Below are 21,793 nucleotides of genomic sequence, written 5' to 3'. Positions count from 1 at the left end.
AGAAATTTAATTTGCGTTCTTTAATTAGCTTGAAATATATGTGCATCGATAAGTGTCGAAATGATTTGAGTTCTACAGTTTTTGCATTTAATTCTAAAAATAAATCAGGCATTTTTGCAGCCACCTAAGTTTACGGAAGAGCAACTGGTATAAGTGTACAGAGTTTGATGGATGAGGAAGGGATTTAAAAATATATATAATCTTGAAAAAAATAGTATACGTTTTCTTTCTCAACAACGTCGGTTGGTTTAAAGGGATAAATATGCCTTTATTTGCGCAGAATCCATTCGACCAAGATGTTGGTAAGTTGAGCACTTCATTTGGGTAATTTGATTCGGAGTGAGCTAACTGTTAGTTAGCTTCATTTTAGCTACCGACAGCAAGCTAACAACAACTAGTCTGGCTACACCACATACAGAAGGGGACACCTTATTTATACATATCATTGGCTACACGTTGACGTTATAATCAAATGTTATATTATCCAAATAGCTAACCAGTTATGTGGTTTGGTAAACTCTCTAAGTCTAACTTAGTAGTCACAGGGTTAGCAGACAGTCATCGGCCATACTACCTATCTAGCTAGCTACCACTGTGCTAGCTATATATGTTAGCTAGCGAGTATGTTAGCTAGTTGTTGTGTAATCAGTGTATTGTAGCTAATCAACGATTTTAAATAACGAGACAGCCTAAACTGCAACAAACTCACATATTAAAAAATAACGTCATGAGCTATCCATCTAGTTAACTAGCCAGATGTATGTTGGATTAGTTTTAGGTTTACTTCAACAAATGTTACATGCAAATCACCCTCTTTCCATGAGCAGTTTATCATCTTTGGAACAAGCTCTCATGTTTCCCTTGTACACTATTATTTGAACTTTGTACAATTACACCTAACAAGCTAGTCACCGATGTGTAATGGCTATTTCATAACAAAGAAGTTATAAGGAATAACTTATTTTTAACTGCTTTAGTGCTAGTTTAATCATACACCCTCCATAAAAGTAGTAACTGTCAATCCTATGAAAATACAGGCTCAAACTGTTTAAAGCAGCGATAATATGGACAGTACATGCCGAACCACAGGTTCTCTTCTCTCACCTAACCACATGTATCCCGGTGTACCACATTGTCAGAGAAAGCAACCAATGAAACCAATACAGTGGAGGACTGGGCCCTGATCATGGATATCTGTGACAGGGTTGGACATACACCCAATGGGTAAGCTGGAATGAGACTTCCTGTTTCAAAAATAACTTAATTGTTTACTTGGACCAGAGCACTAGCTGCCTGGCTAATTTTCAAGTACTTCCAAGCAATGTTCTCTCTAATATTTTTCGTCACTGAGCAAATCACATGTCTGCTGAGCGCAAACTTGAACCTTGTGAAATATCTATGCAACTTCCGGTGCGCGTTTACTGTGAACACTGAGGCTGTACCCGATTTCAAGTAGGCTACTGTGGCTATTTGATCACAATGTAGGCCTACCAATAAAAAAAAACAATGGAGAAAATGCATCACATAACATTTTAACATGGAAATAGCAGTAGCAGCCAATGTGTGTTGTTCAATGTAGGCCTACATTCCATGAGACTCTTGAGAGAGAAAAAACATGCAGGGCTTGACATTAACCTGTTTATCCACTTCAGACAAGGAGGTGACTGAAAATGTAGTTGTTTAATGCAAGAAACCACTTTACAAAATAAAATACATTTGATTCCCAAACCATTATTGCAGAGAATCAGACAAATTATGCTACCCTCTGCCTATTGGCTACTTAGCTTATTCAAGCCTGTCTCAAAATATACACTGCCCCTTTAAGATACAAAGAAAAGCTCTTTGCCTGACTAGCTAGATGATGGCTAGAAATGTACATGTTTTGTGCTCTTGTAGGATGCAATCATTCCCACATTGCTGACTACAAATTAGCTATAACTGGGCAAATAACTCACTAACTAGCAAGAAATATCAACAAATGTGCACACATGGCTACGTTCAGCCCTTGCTTTGATCTCAAAACAAGCGCATAATAATCGCAATTGCTCATACTGTAAAAGTGAACTGCACAAATCCATATAGGGCAAAGGTCTATTTACTGCATCTCTGATTGGTTATGGCGCATCGGTCTGTGTAGAGTACGAGCCTGTGTCATGCCTGTCAATGCACAGAATCATACTCTGATGCGTTCTGCCTACAACAAAATCTCTTGCACAGTTAGTTTTGCATACTAAGTCTTACATAGTTCGTTTTTGTTTCCGTATGTTGCATTGAAAGTGGCTAATATTGCATTGATTCGATCACAATTCCCACAGTAAAAGGAAACGTTATGTGTCTTTTTTTTAATGGCGACAACTCTGAACTTCACTCAACTTTCTAATCTCGTGCTTCTCTTATCGGGAACATTGCTTCCAAGTATTTGTAATATGTGAAACTGCAGAGTCATAATAGTGTATCAGCAGGTCTCCAGGAAGATTGGAGGGGAGTGGGCTATTTTAATATGCAATTAATAAGCGTATATCGAAGATGACTCATGTTGTAATAACCTACTACTTGTGTGCCATATTAATCGTATGTCTCTACCTGCCTGTCTTCTCCCAGAGCTAAGGACTGCCTGAGGTCTGTGATGAAGAGAGTAAACCACAAGGTCCCACACGTTGCCATGCAAGCCCTCACCGTGAGTCACTTCATTGTGTTATTCAAGACAAAATACATCATTCACTAGACCGTTGGAAAATCCTGCGGTTTTCCTTACTGTATAACAGGTTTATTAATGTATGATAGAGTTCTGCTTAGCCTAAAGCCAATGTAGAAATATATTGGAAAGGTGTGAACCTAGTGCAAGGTCAGGTTTTTCACTTCCTGGGTTCAGGACCTAGAGGTTGTTGAGTGACTGGGATCATATACACAGGTAATATGAGTCATGAATCCTGCTATATGATGGACAACAGAGTTTGAACAATGTGCTAGAATTTCTTCAGAGTGTGAATTTCTTTATACACTGTGGCTGGTGGATCAAAAACTGACTGTTGCCCTAAGCCTTAATGACACTCCCGTCTGATGTAATAAAGTATTTGGGAGGAGTGGTCCATCTCCTGCTGCTCTTGGCAGTTCTAGAGCTCTGAGCTCGTAACTCAGTATCATCGCTGTGTGCAGCCTTGCCACAGCACAGTCAGTGTGATGATCCATGGCCCTAGAAAGGTTTTTACTGTTTTGTTCTTTCTGCTGCTCACAGTTATTATGGAGTGATGATGCTCAACGTCAGAACATGTGATCTTCCTCTCTGACTCACCATCGGGGTAGATGGTCACATATCTGTTCTATTTATTTTTAGATGTCTCTCTCTTCTCACTCAGTCAACTTTAGCCCCCCGGTGTCATCTGTTAATGTGTTAATCAATTATTAAACTTTGGTGTGGATGTGAATCAAAGCGTTACTCTTGTTTTACTGTAAAGCCTCAAAATAGATAATCCAGGCTGACTACTGGACTAACCTGGCTTTTCTCCTTCTTTTTCAGTTGCTGGCTGCCTGTGTCAATAACAGTGGAAGAATCTTTCACTTAGAAATCTGCTCACGGGACTTTGCCACTGAAGTCCGAGCTATATTGAGCAGGGTACGTAAGCTGTCCAAGTTTTTCTGTTGAAATATGTCTGGTGAATTGATGACGTTCAGACTTATGTACGTGAGGATAACAATCAACTGGCTCTATCAAGCTCTTTGTGTCAATGTTTTGCCTCGATCAAATAAGTAAGTAGCCTAAAAGTAATTACTATTATCCCCGCAGGCCCACCCCAAGGTGTGTGATAAGCTGAAGGGGATGATGGTGGAGTGGTGTGATGAGTTCCAGAAAGATCCACAGCTCAGTCTGATCAGTGCCACCATTAAGTCTCTGAGAGAGGAGGGGGTCGCCTTCCCGTCTTCTGGCTCACAGGTAAAGTAGTCAACAGCCTGGCGTCCATCCCCCTAACCTAGTGTTGCTGAAGATGGCGCCGATAGAGATGACAGCTTTGCTTCAAGTCCTTAGGAAACTGTGCAGTATTTTTTTAAATATTTTTATGTATTATCGCTTACATTGTTAGCCCAGAAAACTTTAAGTGTTATTACATACAGCCGGGAAGAACTATTGGATATCAGAGAGACTTCAATTTACCAGCACAACTAGCACTACAACCGGGAATACGACTTTCCCAAAGTGGATCCTTTGTTTGCACAAAGAAGGGCAGGGGTGTATGTTTCATGACTAACGACTCAAGTCCTTTTGTTCACCTGACCTAAAATTCCTCTCAATCAAATGCCGACCGTATTATCTCCCAAGAGAACTCTCCTCGCTAATCGTCACAGCCATATTTATCCCCCCGCAAGGGGATACCAAGACGGCCATCAAGGAGCTTCCCTGGACATTATGCAAACTGGAAACCATATATCCTGAGGCTGCATTTATTGTAGCTGGGGATTTTTAACAAAGCTAATCTGAGAACAAGGCTACCTAAATTCTATCAGCATATCGATTGCAGTACACGAGCGAGTAACACACTTGACCACTGCTGCTCTAACTTCCACGATGCATACAAGGCCCTCCCCGCCCTCCTTTTGGCAAATCTGACCATGACCCCATCTTGTTGCTCCCCTCCTATAGGCAGAAACTAAAACGGGTAGCGCCTGTGCTTAGGTCTATCCAACTTGGTCTGACCAATCGGATTCCATGCTTCAAGATTTCTTTGATCACATGGACTGGGATATGTTCCGGGTAGCCTCAGACCATAACATTGATGTATACGCTGACTCGGTGGGCCAGTATAGGAGATGTTGTACCCCCTGTGACTATTAAAACCTTCCCTAACCAGAAACTGTGAATTGATGGCAGCATTCGCGCAAAACTGAACGCACGTACTACCGCATTTAATCGTGGCTAGGTGACTGGAAACATGACCGAATACAAACAGTGTAGTTATTCCCTGCGTAAGGCAATCAAACAAGCAAAGTGTCAGTATAGAGACAAAGTGGAGTCACAATTCAATGGCTCAACACGAGACATATGTGACAGGGTCTACAGAAAATCATGGATTACAAAAAGAAAAACAGCCCCGTAGCGGACATCGTCTTGCTCACAGAAAAATTAAACAACTTTGTGCTCTTTGACGACAATACAGTGCCACTTTCATGGCCCGCTACCAAAGACTGTGGGCTCTCCTTTTCCGTGTTAACCCTAGCAAGGCTGTCGGCCCAGACGGCATCCCTAGCTGCGTCCTCGGAGCATGCGCAGACCAGCTGACTGGTGTGTTTACGGACATATTCAAACATTCCCTATCCTAGTCTGCTGTCCCCACATGCTTCAAGAAGGCCACCATTGTTCCTGTTCCCAAGAAAGCTAAGGTAACTGAACTAAAATACTATTGCCCCATAGCACTCAGTTCTGTCATCATGTAGTTATCGTGTCTTTGGCTATGCCGGATTAAGTGATATGACATGCTATTCTATGAAAAATTTCTCTGTAATTAATATAACCTGATTGAGCTAATCATGTAAATGTAAATAACTAGAGAGTCAGGCACCACAAAATAATATTTATAGAGCTGTTATCTTCCGAATAAACTCTTAAAGACCTAGTAATATTTTACATCCATAGCAGTCAACATTAATCTTCATCTTACTTCAGTCTCATCTGAAAGTTGTAAATTCTTGGTTATCTGTAAGAACCCTGGCTAACGATTTGAATCAGCAATACAAAATTGGGTTTATTTATTTACTAAATACTTAACTAATCACACAGAATTCACATACACATAATCCATCATAACTTGATTACAAATTACGTCATAAAGCAAAACATTCCTAGCGGGCAGAACAAATATGACAGCTTGTTACACAAAGGAAAAGGGGCTGGGTTGGAGTGAAAGAGCTGGAAGACTGAGAGACACAGGGAGAAACTGTGCTATCGTAAATACAGTATCTTATGCATTCTAAATTAACGCCCATTTGGAAAAGGAAAATGCAATAAATATTTACTCTGAGCTGCGCTTCAGTAGGTTGGTGGTAGATGGAAGGCCGTGTTGCCAAACCGAGTCCTCTGTCCTTTGAAGAATGTCTCTGGTTGTCAATTGGATACGTTGTAGTAACGTCGTTGTGTGATAGACGGGATACTCTGTCTGTTCCTTCCTAACCTGCGTTTGCAGCTGCGGTCGCTAACTCAACCGCTAGGAGGTATCACTTCTGTAGTGAATAAGAGTTCAAAAGTTCATACCATTCACAACCAAAGCTCATGCTGATATTAGCTTCGTTCTGTAGTTCTTATTTTTTTACATTTTTTTATTTGTACTTTTATTTTACTAGGCAAGTCAGTTAAGAACAAATTCTTATTTTCAATGACGGCCTAGGAACAGTGGGTTAACTGCCTGTTCAGGGGCAGAACGACAGATTTGTACCTTGTCAGTTTTATAGCCCTTGTCCCTTCACAGGGGAGGGCCACTGATTGAGCAGCCCTATCTTATGAAAACCCAAATGTCACATTTTTTTTAAGCTAAAATCACATTTCATCCCATCACAAATAATTTCATATTCAAACATTTAAATTGAACAACAATTCCATGTGAATCCGATAACTCTATGTGTAGACTTTCCACTGTAGAGTTTGTCATCTGATGGGAATGTCTCAGATGACAACCGAACTGACATCATATTCATTAAGTACCACCGCATATGTTCAATTGTTCGGATTACCAGAATATAGTTAATTTCCCCCCACATTCTGACGTTCCAAGAATCTATGTCAACCAAGGGTTTTGCAAATGTAACCTTAGTAGGGTAGAGAGAGGAAAAAGGGGGGAAGAGGTATTTATGACTGTCATAAACCAACCCCCCCCCCAGGCCAACGTCTTGAAATAGTGCTTTGAGAGACTAGTCAAGGATCATATCACCTCCACCGTACCTGTTACCCTAGACCCACTCCAATTTGCTTACCGCCCCCAATAGGTCCACAGACGATGCAATTGCCTTCACACTGGTATTCCTCTTGTCCAGAGGTATAGGGCAATGTAAGAATGCTGTTCATTGACTACAGCACAGCATTCAACACCACAGTACCCTCCAAACTCATCATTAAGCTTGAGACCCTGGGTCTCGACCCAGCCCTGTGAAACTGGGTACTGGACCTGACGGGCTTCTCCCAGGTGGTGAAGGTAGGAAACATCTCCACTCTGCTGATCCTCAACACTGGGGATCCACAAGGGTGCGTTCTCAACCCTCTCCTGTACGCCCTGTTCACCCGCGACTGCGTGGCCATGCACGCCTCCAACTCAATCATCAAGTTTGCAGACGACACTGCAGTGGTAGGCTTGATTACCAACAACGACGAGACAGCCTACAGGGAGGAGGTCAGGAAAATAACCTCTCACTCAATGTCAGCAAAACAAAAGATATGATCGTGGACTTCAGGAAACAGCAAAGGGAGCACCCCCCTATACATATTGACGGGACAGCAGTGGAGAAGGTGGAAAGTTTTAAGTTCCTTGGTGTACATATCACCAACAAACTGAATGGTCCACGCACACAGACAGTGTGGTGAAGGCGGCGCATCTTGGCTTGTCACCGAAAACCCTCACTAACTTTTACAGGTGCACAATTGAGAGCATCCTGTCAGGCTGTATCAATGCCTGGTATGGCAACTTCACCGCCCACAACCACAGGGCTCACCAGAGGGTGGTGCGGTCTGCACAATACATCACCAGGGGGAAAACTACCTGCCCTCCAGGACACCTACAACACCCGATGTCACAGGAAGGCATGAAAGATTACCAAGGACAAACACCACCTAAGCCACTACCTGTTCACCCTGCTTCCATCCAGAAGGCGAGGTCAGTACAGATGCATCAAAGCTGGGACAGAGATTGAAAAATAGCTCCTTTCTCAAGGCCATCAGATTGTTAAACAGCCACCACTAACACAGAGAGGGGGCTGCCTACCTATGTACTTGATATCATTGGCCACTTTAATAAATGGAACACTAGTCACTTTAATAATGCTACTTTAAGGATGTTTACATATCTCATATGTGTGTGTATATACTGTATCCTTCACTATCTATTGCATCTTAGCTGCTCTGTCACTGCTCATACATATATTTTATACTTATATATTCTCATCCCATTCCTTTACCAGATTGTGTGTATTACGTTTTGTTGTGGAATTTGTTAAATATTGCTGCACTGTCAGATCTAGAAGCATAAGCATTTCGCTACCCTCACAATAACATCTGCTAACCATGTGTATGTGACCAATAACATTTTATATCATTGTATAAGCTGTGGCCAGTCTTCCCTCCCTACTAACTCTGTTTCTCCCGCCTAAAAGAGTTTGGCTATTGTTTTAATTGACCATTTTTTTGTGCCAGTGGGCCTTGATGTTATGTTGTTCTTTTGAGGGACTATGCGCCTTACCTGGAAAATAGACCATTTGACCCGACATTTTATTTTAAAAATTCACCATAATCTTTCAGTACTCTACCCTCTGATTGTAGCCAGACTCGCCAACAAAACTAAAACAACTGCTATCGCCAACAAAACTAAAACAACTGTTATCGTCTACCTATCTCAAACACAAAGTTCTCCTCGTGACTTCCACTTGTGGTCCCCTGTAACAAATAAGCTCTGTGTGTATACATTCGCTGGCTCCGTGTTGTGCAGTCTGCCTGTGTTCTCAGTGCACTTGCTCACCCATGTGTTGCCAATAAAGAGGACGAGGGTGGAGCTTGTGTGTCTGTTTTTAAGGCATGAGCGCCGAATGTAATTTCCTCTGATAATACCCCATTTCTACCTATAAGGGGGATGAGACTTCCTGCTGTGATTGAGGAACAGTCTGGTGCTTATTTGCTTAGCCTACTTCCGAGCTGAAATGGTCGGCTGAGTGTCCTGTTAATAAGTGGCACCCTGAGGTGTTTGCTACTGAAACTACTTTGCCCAACCCCTCTCACAGACAGTGACAGTTTATTCTTCATAGAATGTCACTATATTCCTGTTGTTGGGCTATATTTTTAAGCATATGAAGTGATGATTTATTTGAGGTCCTTTCTTATTCATACTCTTTACTACCACAATATTACATGGAAATCCTGTAGTACCTATTAATCCCTACAGGTGGCGTCACAAATAATCCAAATCCCCATTTGTTCTGGAAGGCTTTCTCTCTCGCTCTCTATAACCAACCACCTCTTTGTCATCAGGGGTCCAGCTTAAAGGTCACCACACCTGCTGTTAGTAAACCATCTGACGATGATGACCTTGCCAAAGGTACAGATCCTATCCAACAGATTCTAGAACACCACATTATATTACATTATGAACTGTGCAGGTGGATGAATAAATACATTATTAGAGAGATTAAAACATATGTGTTTTGACCCTCATGCCTTTGTCATCCTATCTGCAGCTATCGAGCTGTCCCTGCAGGAACAGAAGCAGCATGCTGAGACGCGGCCCCTCACCGTGTCCGCCGACCCCCCCTTCAACACCAACGGAGGCGGGGGTAGCAAGGACTCTCGGAAGGTGCGGGCGCTCTACGACTTTGAGGCCGCCGAAGACAACGAGCTCACTTTCAAGACGGGGGAGCTCATTCTAGTCCTGGACGACAGGTAGCTAAGGACGTGTTGCTATGGAAACCTGAGTCTGACCTATGTGATGACCTATTGTATAGGCCAATGTGGAAACCACGCTTCAACTTAATTGTCTTCAGTCATATATCTAGTGCCAACCTTCTCAGGTTCTGCAGTCCTTTTATGGAAACAAAATGAATGGTTTTACTTACAAGAATGTTTGAACTGATAACACCATGTTGCTGCCACAGTGATTCAAACTGGTGGAAAGGAGAGAACCACAGAGGAGTAGGTCTCTTCCCATCCAACTTTGTCACGACCAACCTCAATGCTGAGCCTGAACTAGGTAGGTTCGTCCCCTTGTCCTGTACCATACCTCACTCTCTTGTACCCTCATACTGAGGCAGGGAGAGTCGTTCTAGTGTTTGGTTTCATGTTTGAAATCCCGACCGTAAAGTGGCTCTGGATAAGTGTGTCGGTTAAATGTCAAATGTAAATCTCTCTCCTAACAGTAACGTATGTGGAGAAGACACCATCCCCGGAGGAGCCCAAAATAGAAGCCATAGTGGAGTCTGAGCCTGTCTTTATAGATGAGGTGGGTGCCTCTACGTACTGGACCTACTATATTGGTGCTTCCAAAACCACTCGCACGTTGTCACATGTTGCTGATGAAAGTCCGAGGGTGACTTCCAGAGTGGCGAGGGAATCAATAAACCCATCAACTTCGGGACACTCGTGACTTGACTGATGCAGTTCATGTTCTACTTTAAAATAATACAATTGGCATGAAATTATAATGAACAAATCCCCCTGTCACTTTAGAAGATGAACCTCCGTACCAGTGAACATTTATTCGCGAGGTATTTCATCTGTTACTTGTGTCAGGTCTTGAAATCAGACGTGGCATATATTTCAGAATTCCTCTCCATTCTTTTGTATTACATTGCGAACTCCAAACATATTGCGGTGCGTGTCGGGATAGTGCTTCACTCTGAAGCCTGCAGCCTTGCTGGCTTGGCTGAAGAGTTGGAGAGTTAATTATCACCTACCTTTGGGACACTTGCAATGTGTCTGTTGGTGGAAATATGCTGCTGCTCACTCAGACAGCCCTGATTGCCTGCCATTACAGGAGAGGCTGCTGATAGTAGGCCTGTTGCTGCTGTGAAGCCTGGTGCGATGTGCATATGGCGGAGGTGCGCGTGAATGCACAAATGGAAGACCAAGGGGAAGGGAGTGATTTGGGATTCAGCCTATGGCTGTACATACCTGCAGGCCTATATAATTTAGCTTATTCATAGTTGGTTAAATGGGTACAATCAATCAGTCCACCATTCATTTTGATAATTTGACCAATGAAAACCCTGTAGCATCATATATGACTTTCTCCTCCCTTCACCTGTCCCTCACCCCCCTCTCTTACTCCCCCCAGGAGAAGATGGATGGAGCGCTGTATCTGCTCCAGAATACTGACCCTGCTGACGCAGCACCTGACTGCCCAGAGCTGGTCCAACTGGAGGGTATAAAACAATGACTTACTGTTCTTATAAATCCCATGCTCATTGACAATGCAGTTGTCTTGACTATATACTCACTCACTCACACATACTGCAGTTGGCTTAACTACACCACTACACTCACACTGTTCTTGTCTGTTTAGCCTCACTTGATCCATGCTTTACCCTCTCAGGTGCTTGTGAGCAGATGAATCCAATGATTGATGACAAGCTGGAAGACATTGACAGGTAAAGTCAATTTAACTACAGTATACTGCAGTGTACTTACTCATAATGGACAATATTTCCAATAGTATATTAGAGGCTATACTGCAGTGTACTTACTCATAATGGACAATATTTCCAATAGTATATTAGAGGCTATACTGCAGTGTTTGCATGACACCCTTTATTTCTATTGGTTAGTCAAATATGTTGGCCAGAGTACATAGTTGTTATTAATTTAGTTATACCTGCTTTATGTTGACTATCTGGATGAGTACCAGGGATCATCACCCTCACAGAACCTTAGTCTTTGTCCTACAAGTGTCGTGATAACCTCTTCTTTTTTTCTCTCCTTCGCATTGCGGTTCTCTCTCTTTTTCCACCCCTCTCCCTCCATCCCTGGCAGGCAACACTCTGAGCTGTCTGAGCTGAATGTGAAGGTGCTGGAGGCCTTGGAGCTCTATAACAAACTGATGAACGAGGCACCATTCTACACAGCCTACTCCAAACTGCAGTCCCAGCAGCAGCCCCACTACGCACCTGCCTCTCAACTCCCCATGCAGGTCAATTAGGAGAAAGAAACAAACCACTGTGACGTACTTTCTGTTCAGGTCACTACCTTGTACATCCACAACCAGGTGACCTCAGACACTATGCCAGTGTCCATAAAGGCACCATATTCATATGGTGGACTCTGGTTAAAAAATAATAATATTTGGACTATGTAGGCAACTGGATGCCATTTCAGACGCAGACCTTGTGTGACCTCGTGTGTTTTGTCTGCTGTGCAATTTGTCCCTGATGATTGATGTCAGTGTCCCTCCTTGCAGATGTAGACTAATGGGAGAATCCAGTGGTCATGCTTGGACTCTTTTTACCTCTGTCACTTTCTGCACAGCTCTGCAAAGCCATTTTAGAAACAAGCTGTCCCTTGTGTAACTGCCTGCACCTGAAGTAATGTTGTTTCTTGCCAACGTATGCTATATTTTTGTGGAGTAAATCAATATACAGTGAGTGTACTATGAAATAGACCGCTGCTCCACTCGGGAGCCCTAAGGCACTGCATTTCAGTGCTAGAGGCATCACCCTGGTTCGAATCCAGGCTGTATCGCAACCGGCCATGATTGGGAGTCCCATAGGGTGGCGCACAATTGGCCCAGCATCGTCCGGGTTTGGCCGGTGTAGGCAGTAATTGTAAATAAGAATTTGTTCTTAACTGACTTGCCTGGTTAAATAAAAATATATTTTATCAAATTTCATATTGAACACGGTCTCTTTCTCTCTCAGGGATACCCAGGTCAGGCTGGTGGTTCCTACATGCCTCCAGGGATGCCACAGGGACCCCCAGGCCAGCAGGCCTACATGAGCTCTGACCAACCCGGACCACTCCAGTCGCTCCCCCCTAACGTCACATCTCCCAATGGTCAGCCAGCACAGCTTCCTTACAGGTAGGCCTCTCCTCTCTGTTGTGAGCCAAGTTTTTTGGGGAGGGTGGCATTGCTCCTGTGTTAAGGTTAAATGTCGGCCTTTATGCTTGTGTTAGGCGGTAGGTGGCAACTATTGTACTATTCTGTCTCTTCACTGCAGTTCTCCATATGCACCTGCCGGTTACCCACCACAGATGGGTGTAGCCCCACAGATGGACATGTCGGCCTATCAGAACTCCAACCTGCCACCAGCCTCCTATCAAATGGCTGCTTCATCGCACCAGACCCCACAGCAGCAACAGGCCTATTATCAGCAGCCTCTCCTGTAAAGTGCAATACAACCAAGGCTGTCTGAGTGAGCAGCAGCATATCTCCACCAACAGACACAGTACAACAATACACAAGTGTGTGTGTGTGATTATCCTCCCCCTATTTTGACCTTTATGATAAATGCCCTTTACGTAGTGGACTACTGCTCTGGTCAAAAGTAGTGCATTACGTAGGGAACAGGGTACCATTTGAGACACTACCTAGATGATTGTAACAAAGGTCAGTGGCTGTGTGGGAGGAGGGAGACTACATGCCAACCTACCAGCCACCACAGCCCATTTTGAAGGGATGAACGTTTTAAGTAGAGAGTGTAAAATAAGTAATTTTCCTTATCCTGGTTTGCCTAAAAAACATTTAAGTGGGCAGCTGTCCAGCTGATCATTTCCAAACTGCATCATAGATGCTATGTGTGTGTTTGTCCCTGTTCCATTTTTATTTTATATTTTTAAATGTTGATTTCTCTTCACCCTCTGGTCTATCAGGAAATCAGTCCGATTGAAGGAGTCCATGGCTGGCCAGGACAAGTCAATTCAAAATGGAATTGACCCCGACCAGGACTTGTTTTTTTTCTATCTAACAGCATCATCCACTTTAGTTTACCCTTCTCGGGGCCAAAGGTTATGAAGTGCTACAGCTATCGGTATTTCTTTCTGTGGTTTAGTCACTACTATAACACCGCAATATAGTTTGATTAATTTCCCATACACTGCCTGCCTTGCAACACCCTTTGGGTGTTTAATACATTCTAGGAGTAAAGCAAAATGTTTAAACATTTTTATTTGTGTGCTACTTCAAGGTGAATTTATCAAATTAACTTGGCGTTAAATAGATTTTGAATTGTGACCATGCAGCCTTTCCAAATTACTGCAGTTGTAGGTTCAATATACATTTTTATACACATTACTTTTTTTGTAATGCAAATGTGATCTAGCCTGGGTGCCTGTCTGTTTCTGCTCTCTTGCTAACTCATGTAATTTGTCATGTTTGGCTTGACAATAACAATACTGCAGTTGGAAAGATGGCGCAAACAGATCTGGGACTAGGCTAAATGACAACATGGCTTTTGGTTAACACAACATTCATGTGCCAAGGCTCTAGGCAACTTCCTGGAGGACCCGCATACAGTGGTTAACAAGATGTAATTGCAAGCTATAAGTGGTTGATTGGGAAAGGAGACTAGTCCTATCTATTTTTCTATGGTCTTTCTTAATTCACTCTTTTGTTGAAAAGGCTTTTGACAATAGATGTTATTAATAGATGTCTGTGATTTTATTAAATTGATATCTGTCTGCTTTTTATGTTTCTGGGCTGTGAGCGGTCACGTTTTCATAGAAATCTATTTCCCAAACATATTTTAATTTATGCATTCTTTGCATTTGTATGGCTGTCTGCTCTGCAGTTGGACCTTTAATTTTAATGTTGTAATTCTATTTGTATTTTATTTGTTATATTATATATTTTCCCTGGATTATATCCATATGATCAGATAATATTTTATGGTTTCTAGATGTAAGATATACTTTCTGCTTTTAATGCTTTTGTTTTTACTTTATTTGTGTCTTATCCAAAATGCAAGCAGAACAAATAGCTACCGTGACCAACAGCTAGAAATGGGTCTTTACTGATAAAGGTGTGGATTGTACAAAGACTAGTAGCTAGAGAACTGTTAGACCTAAAATGTTCATCTGAACTTAATGAATCTGTTGCGTGAGACCGAGGACCAGGATTCTGTTTTTGTTTAATCTGGATCAAGTCAACTCTGACTCATAAGAACTGTCTATGCTTTATTTGTCTTAACTTGCCTCTTATTAAAAGGTGTTGTGTACATTACATGTAAAATATCTTCTGGCATTGTGGGTATTGCACTTTAACCTTGTTAACATTTTATTTACCACTGGATGCCTTGTTTTTCTTTAGGAATAAGGAATTGACATTGTATATCTAGAATCCTTTATATTTAAAACGTTTCCAGGGAATGTTCCGATTCAGTACTACCGACATAATAACCGACTATGTTTTGTAACATCAAGGTTTCTCTTTATCTTGTGTTATTGAAAAAATCATTTCGAAACACAGTCGACTAATATTCTTTCAAATAAAATGTACCTGTGTTCAAGGCTCTCTTGTACTGATAATTCTGTTTTTCTTGTTGTTGTTATGTGTTCTCTGAATAGTGTGAAATAATTGGACGTCTTGTAAGTGTATGCTGGATGACGGGAGAACAGTTAGTCAATGACACACATGATGTAGAAAGAGAATAACAATAGGCAGTCATTTACAAGGCAGATGGTTGCGGAGCATGTTCTCCCATGCAGAAATCATACACATAATGTTCCTGCGTTTTACACATCTGTAAAGGACTTCTTTTCACTCATGTCTTCCGTTTCTTTGTGACCATGTATGGGGTCTTACAATCTATTTGGAAGGGGAAGACGCAACACTATTCATCTTGTACCTGTGGAACTGGAGGTTGTCCCCTATTGTCAGATGTAATGTTCAATGAGTCATGGTGTGTCCCTTCCTTTGGATTCCTTGGTGAAGGGGCTCGGTTCCTTCTGTTAAAACAACCTTCTGTATGGCTCGGTTCCTTCTGTTATGACCTTGGTGAGGGGCGTGAACAAATGTCTACGTAGGAAGGAGAATCACTATATGAAGAATCTCTCCAGAGAATCTCACTGTGACCAGTGATGCATGAGCAGTCACCTCTATAATTGTTACTAGGAGACAATATTTTATTCAGTGAGCGTTTTCTTTGAGTTCACAATTCGACCACTGAAGAGCTGAACTAGTAATATTCTAGCACAGAAGCTGAAGCTTTAACAAGCCTGGTGTCCTAAGTGTTCCAATTTATTATGTGAGCTGTCTTACTGGCTTAACTTTCCATTGGCAGGATACACATACTCTATTGGCAGGATACATTTCTTTACTCTTTTTTTCCCCACTCAAAGAGAGACTGAAACTAAAGGTCCAGTGCACTTTTTTGGTTACTACATGATTCCATGTGTTATTTAATAGTGTTGATGTGTTCATTATTATTATTCTACAATGTAGAAAATAGTTAAAATAAAGAAAAACCCTGGAATGAGTAGGTGTGTCCAAACATTTGACTGGTACTGTATGTCTTTTCTTATATTTTCCCCCTTGTAAGACAGAGCACCAAAGATGAATTTATATTTTGTGGAAACCTAAGGGACAATAAGTTTCATTATTTTATCAGCTCTCACATGCAGAGGCTAATCCCCAAATATATTTCACCACGATTTATTGTTTTCATATTTAATTATTGAGTACATTGTTACATTCTTTTAATTCCAAATCCATAGATATGTACAGACTCAGAGGTTATTCCATGGTCAGAAATACATAAATATACAGTATAATATAACATACAAATATGTAATAAAACAAAACTGTAATGAAATAAGCTTATTTCTCTAGAAACATCCAAACGTAAACAATTGTGTATTTGCATCTTAGGCTATTTTACAAAGATAATAATGACAGATAAAACCAATGCCATAATGGCGATGGACCGCACGATGGATGATGCGGGAAGCAGAGACCAGCAGCCAAGATCGTGCCAGTTGCGCGTGCACATCTGTAGCGTATCATACAACAGCAGTGTGGAGTAGCACTGTACACGCGCAAAGACTGGTTCGTTCACACGGACTGTTTACCAAGAAAGTACTGTATCGTTCCTCATCTCTTTGACAGTTTGTAAGCAACAGTGCAAAGCTGGAGGAACCAACTCAACAACCGCAACAGCAGTTGCCATGGACCGGGACAGAGAGACAGCCTCCCCCCTGGACCGACGAACTAGCCGAGATGTCCCGGCATATCTACACCCGTCACGGGGCTAGCGACGGACTCCAGAAGGTAAAGTGCCGCGTTATATGAGATACTGTACACGCTGTTCTTGGTCCCAGACTCGATTCTCCCACTGTTGTCAACAACAACAAAAACACTGGACTTTTAAATCCAACTGAGGTGATGTGTGTTACGTTTATGTATTTAGGACTATCCTAGGAGGTCAGTGTGGGACAACAAAGTGTTCTCCACTGCACCAAAATGGGGGAAACATTCTCTATGGGGCTACCTTCAGAAAGTTGGTTACAGGGGAAGAAAAATGTCAGCTTCTATTCTTGAGTAATGTTGTCTGAATATTTCCTTATTGATAGGCTACAGTAGTTTATTTATTTTCTCACATTTGTAAAACAACTCTCAATAATGCAAGGTACAGTCCAGCCCAGTGTTTCCTAAGTACCCCAGGGGTACTTGGCCTATCCACAGGGGGTGCTTGAGAAGACTCATGAGACCATAGACTTACTTGTAAAATGCATGAAGGGGAATTCAAGTGTTCTGGGCAGAGCAAAATGTACTTGGTGGTACAGTAACCAAAAAAGGTTAGGAACCACTGGTCTAGCCGACTAAACTCAACTCCACGATTTTACAATGGAGTTGAGCAGCGACTTGTGTGAGCGGACTGGAGCTCCGATGTCACGTAAAATTAAGTTTTTTTTTTTTTAAATGACTGATTTCAGCATCTTTTCTTCATTTTATGTGACGTCGGAGCTCCAGTCCGCTCACGCTAGTTGCCATTAACTCCATCCTAAATTGTGGAGTTGAGTTTAATCGGCTAGGTACAGTCATAGCCTCCCTACTGTATGTGATGGTTACTGATGTTCGGTGTGAAGTTTTGCAGGTAGGGTGTGTGAATCTGATTTATGTGGTTTGAAATAGGGTATTTAATAATTCATCCATATAGCTGGAATCCAATTATGAAGGGCAGACTGACTGAACACATGACCTAGTTTCACAGCCTTTTATCAATGTGTTACATACAACAGCTTACATATTCAACATCTTACAGCATAGAGTCAAGTCAACATGTGATAAACTGTAAATACGACACAATTGTTTTTAAGTTAGGCAGAAATGAAATGTGATGCAGTTGTATTTTCCCTCTACAATTATGTGACATCCTTAGTTCTTATGAAAGATCTCTAGCTGAGCTAAAGCCTAGAGGCATTAGTTTGGGGAGCCAGTGAAAGTCTTTAGGTCTCAGCCAGGAGTCTACACCGTCACACCCAGAAGTCTACTGGATGGAAATGCATACAGTATGTTTCGGCTTTGCCCAGCCACCTGGCGACAGTCACCTGATCACCTGAGACCCCAGATGCTGGAGTCAGATAGGGAGTTCCTGAAGGTGCCCTTGTTGTGGTGCTGCAAAGTGAGAGTGACTTATGTGATTTGGCTGTGCCCACCAGGTGAACAGAGGGACTTACTCCAGACGCAGTCGGCTGAAGAGGAGTGACGGCAGCACCACCTCCACCAGCTTTATCCTCAGACAGGTGAGAGAAACTAGAAAAACAACATTACTACACAATTACAAAGCAATTACTATAGATATTGTGATATCACAATATTGTTACGAGAATAATTACAGAATTACTAGTCAGGAACAAAAATTGTATCAGGGGAAAACTGTTCCCACTACACTCTACATGCTTGTCCAAAACTAGGCTATACACTGTACTACAGCACAACTATCATGCCTCTATAAACCCAGCTAGTTATATTTGCTGCTCGGTTTTCAGCAATGAATGCTCTTGTAACCAACTGCCAGTTGTGTTATCCAATTAACAGTTGTCAGTTGCGTACTGTCTGTACTAGACCCCTAACAAATGTGGGTCATCCTGTGCAAAATGTATTGTCTGAATGAAACATTCTGAATGGTTAAATTATTCTGGGAGAAGAGAACAGTGAACACACTTAACAAAACAGGTGTTGCTTCAACATTGGGTTGTCACCTCTGTTGCCTGGTGAGCCAGTGGCAAATGAAAGTATAACAAATGCAAAAATAGTCCTAAAATGATTATTCAGTAATACAGAGAGGACCATTTTCTGCTGGACTGTGACATCCAAAGTAATGGGTTGCCTAGGAAACTGCCCTCTGTCAAGGCTATTCAGCATTACAAGGACATCTTAATGTTATTGGCTTCTGCTTCTCTCTCTCTGTCAGGGGGCTTGCCTATCACATGCTAGCGTGTGTGTGTGTAGGTGTGTGCGTGTGTATGCACGTGCATTTAAGCTGTGCACATATTAAAGCTTAACAAATCAGCTCCAAATCAGCATGTCAGATTTGCTTATGACACTTATGACTTATGTTATGATGGCTGTTATGTCCTATGTAGCTGTTATAAAGGCTTTATGAATGTGTACATGCATAAGGATGTGTTTAATGTACTTTATATGTAGGTCACTGCAGTCATGAGGGAATTTATTGTTTGAATGGTTACTTTGCATACTGTGATATTTCAGGTCGCAGCTGCGGTCTGGATATGCAGAGTCTCAGTCTGCCTCATTCTATGTTCACTATACCCTTCTTTTAAACGATACACTATTAATCATTTGTCTTTTAATTGGATGTAGGCACAGTTTGTTCAGTTTTCACAGTTTATTCCTCTCTCAAACGGTAAATGTTTATCCAATTAGGTCCTGAAGACATGCATCTCATGCTGTGTGACAATAATACATTTGTGCCTGATTGAAGCATATTGTTAGAGGGAAAATACAGTTTCTCACAAGTCATCTAGGTACACAAGGCGCGCACACGCATGTGCGCGCACACGCACGCACGCAGCACACACACACACACCACACACACACACACACACACACACACACACACACACACACACACACACACACACACACACACACACACACACAGCTCCTACCCTACCGCCTGGCTGACCTTCCTCAGTTTGTCCTCATAAGAGTATATCGATGGATGTAGAAACAACATCTGCCCTGAGTGTTAAGTGTATCTATCCAGTGGATCTATCCAGTGCATCTATCCAGTGCATCTATCCAGTGCATCTATCCAATCTACTTAAAGGTATAATATGGGATCTGTTCAATCGTCATTTCAATGCTGCCGTTTTGCTGGGGAAAACCCCCATATTGAAGTTAAGGTATTAAGGTTAGAGAAGGATGAGCATATGATCATGGGCATGGCATAGTGGCAAGAGATCCCTATGCGTATCTTGGGTGATCTTACAAATTTTCCCTGTTCTTATTCTGTGCTTGTCCTTCGGCAGCCAACTTGTTCAGACCAGGGGTTGTTCTGGGTCACTCCTGTCACTGTCAGTGAGCTATGTGTTTGGATTTAATCTCTTTACAGACAAGAGTGGTGGCTGGAGAGTGTTAAAGGGATACTTCGGGATTTTGGCAAGGAGGCCCTTTATCTACTTCCCCAGAGTCAGATGAACTTGTGGATACCATTTTTATGTCTCTGTGTCCAGTTCAAACAAAGTTAGAGGTAGTTTCACGAGCCAATGTTAACTAGTGTTAGCACAATGACTGGAAGTCTATGGACATCTGCTAGCATGTACACTACCGGTCACTACTTTTTCTTTATTTTTACTATTTTCTACATTGTAGAATAATAGTGAAGACATCAAAACTATGAAATAACACATATGGAATCATAGAGTAACCAAAAAAGTTTAAACAAATAAAAAATATATTTTATATTTGAGATTCTTCAAATAGCCACCCCTTGCCTTGATGACAGCTTTGCACACTCTTGTCATTCTCTCAACCAGCTTCATGGGGTAGTCACCTGGAATGCATTTCAATTAACAGGTGTGCCTTGTTAAAAGTTCATTTGTGGAATTTCTTTCCTTCTTATTGTGTTTGAGCCAATCAGTTGTGTTGTGACAAGGTAGGGGGGTATACAGAAGATAGCCCTATTTGGTAAAAGACCAAATCCATATTATGTCAAGAACAGCTCAAATAAGTAAAGAGAAATGATTGTCCATCAATCCTTTTAGACATGAAGGTCAGTCAATACGGAACATTTCAAGAACTTTGAAAGTTTCTTCAAGTGCAGTCGCAAAAACCATCAAGTGCTATGATGAAACTGGCCCTCATGAGGACCGCCACAGGGAAAGAAGACCCAGAGTTACCTCTGCTGCAGAGGATAAGTTCATTAGAGTTACCAGCCTCAGAAATTGCAGCCCAAATAAATTCTTCACAGAGTTCAAGTAACAGACACATCTCAACATCAAATCAAATCAAATTGATTTATTTAGCCCTTCGTACATCAGCTGATATCTCAAAGTCCTGTACAGAAACCCAGCCAGAAAAAAGCAAGCAAGCAATGCAGGTGTTGAAGCATGTTGGCTAGGAAAAACTCCCTAAAAAGGCCAAAACCTTGGAAGAAACCTAAAGAGGAAACAGGCTATGAGTGGTGGCCAGTCCTCTTCTGGCTGTGCCGGGTGGAGATTATAACAGAACATGGCCAAGATGTTCAAATGTTCATAAATGACCAGCATGGTCAAATAATAGGTCTGGGACAGGTAGCACGTCCGGTGAACAGGTCAGGATTCCATAGCCGCAGGCAGAACAGTTGAAACTGGAGCAGCAGCACGGCCAGGTGGACTGGGGACAGCAAGGAGTCATCATGCCAGGTGGTCCTGAGGCATGGTCCTAGGGCTCAGGTCCTCCGAAAGAGAGAAAGAAAGAGAGAAACAGCTAATTAGAGAGAGCATACTTAAATTCACACAGGACACCGGATAAGAAAGGAGAAGTACTCCAGATATAACAAACTGACCCTAGCCCCCTGATACATAAACTACTGCAGCATAAATACTGGAGGCTGAGACAGGAGGGGCCAGGAGCCACTGTGGCCCCATCCGATGATACCTGGACAGGGCCAAACAGGAAGG

At 42.1% G+C, this 21,793-nt stretch overlaps 2 protein-coding genes across 3 annotated transcripts in view; both read left to right on the top strand.

Annotated features, from left to right (window-relative positions):
* The first annotated feature begins 115 nt into the window (after positions 1-115).
* LOC112238527 (signal transducing adapter molecule 2) lies at positions 116-15,176 on the top strand. Its single transcript, XM_042319381.1, has 14 exons — positions 116-302; positions 1,140-1,224; positions 2,602-2,677; positions 3,518-3,613; positions 3,785-3,931; positions 9,215-9,281; positions 9,421-9,622; positions 9,835-9,929; positions 10,096-10,178; positions 11,013-11,100; positions 11,271-11,325; positions 11,708-11,864; positions 12,589-12,749; positions 12,889-15,176. Exons 1-14 carry the CDS (start codon positions 263-265, stop codon positions 13,055-13,057), a joined length of 1,521 nt encoding a protein of 506 aa, XP_042175315.1. The 5' UTR covers positions 116-262; the 3' UTR covers positions 13,058-15,176.
* A 1,485-nt stretch (positions 15,177-16,661) lies between these two features.
* Positions 16,662-21,793, top strand: part of LOC112238503 (voltage-dependent L-type calcium channel subunit beta-4) — a 58,264-nt gene continuing 53,132 nt past the window's right edge. Inside the window, exons 1-2 of one of the 2 annotated variants that reach the window (XM_024407083.2) lie at positions 16,662-16,934; positions 18,326-18,409. In XM_024407083.2, the coding sequence (XP_024262851.1) occupies positions 16,884-16,934; positions 18,326-18,409 (135 nt within the window). In that variant the 5' untranslated portion in view covers positions 16,662-16,883. The remainder of the gene's footprint in view (positions 16,935-18,325; positions 18,410-21,793) is intronic. The other variant, XM_024407088.2, reaches the window with a different exon arrangement.

This window comes from Oncorhynchus tshawytscha, linkage group LG03 (assembly GCF_018296145.1).
Source record: "Oncorhynchus tshawytscha isolate Ot180627B linkage group LG03, Otsh_v2.0, whole genome shotgun sequence".
NCBI classification, from domain to species: domain Eukaryota; kingdom Metazoa; phylum Chordata; class Actinopteri; order Salmoniformes; family Salmonidae; genus Oncorhynchus; species Oncorhynchus tshawytscha.
Note: the sequence above shows the minus strand (reverse complement) of the source record. Positions and strands in the feature narration are given on the sequence as shown.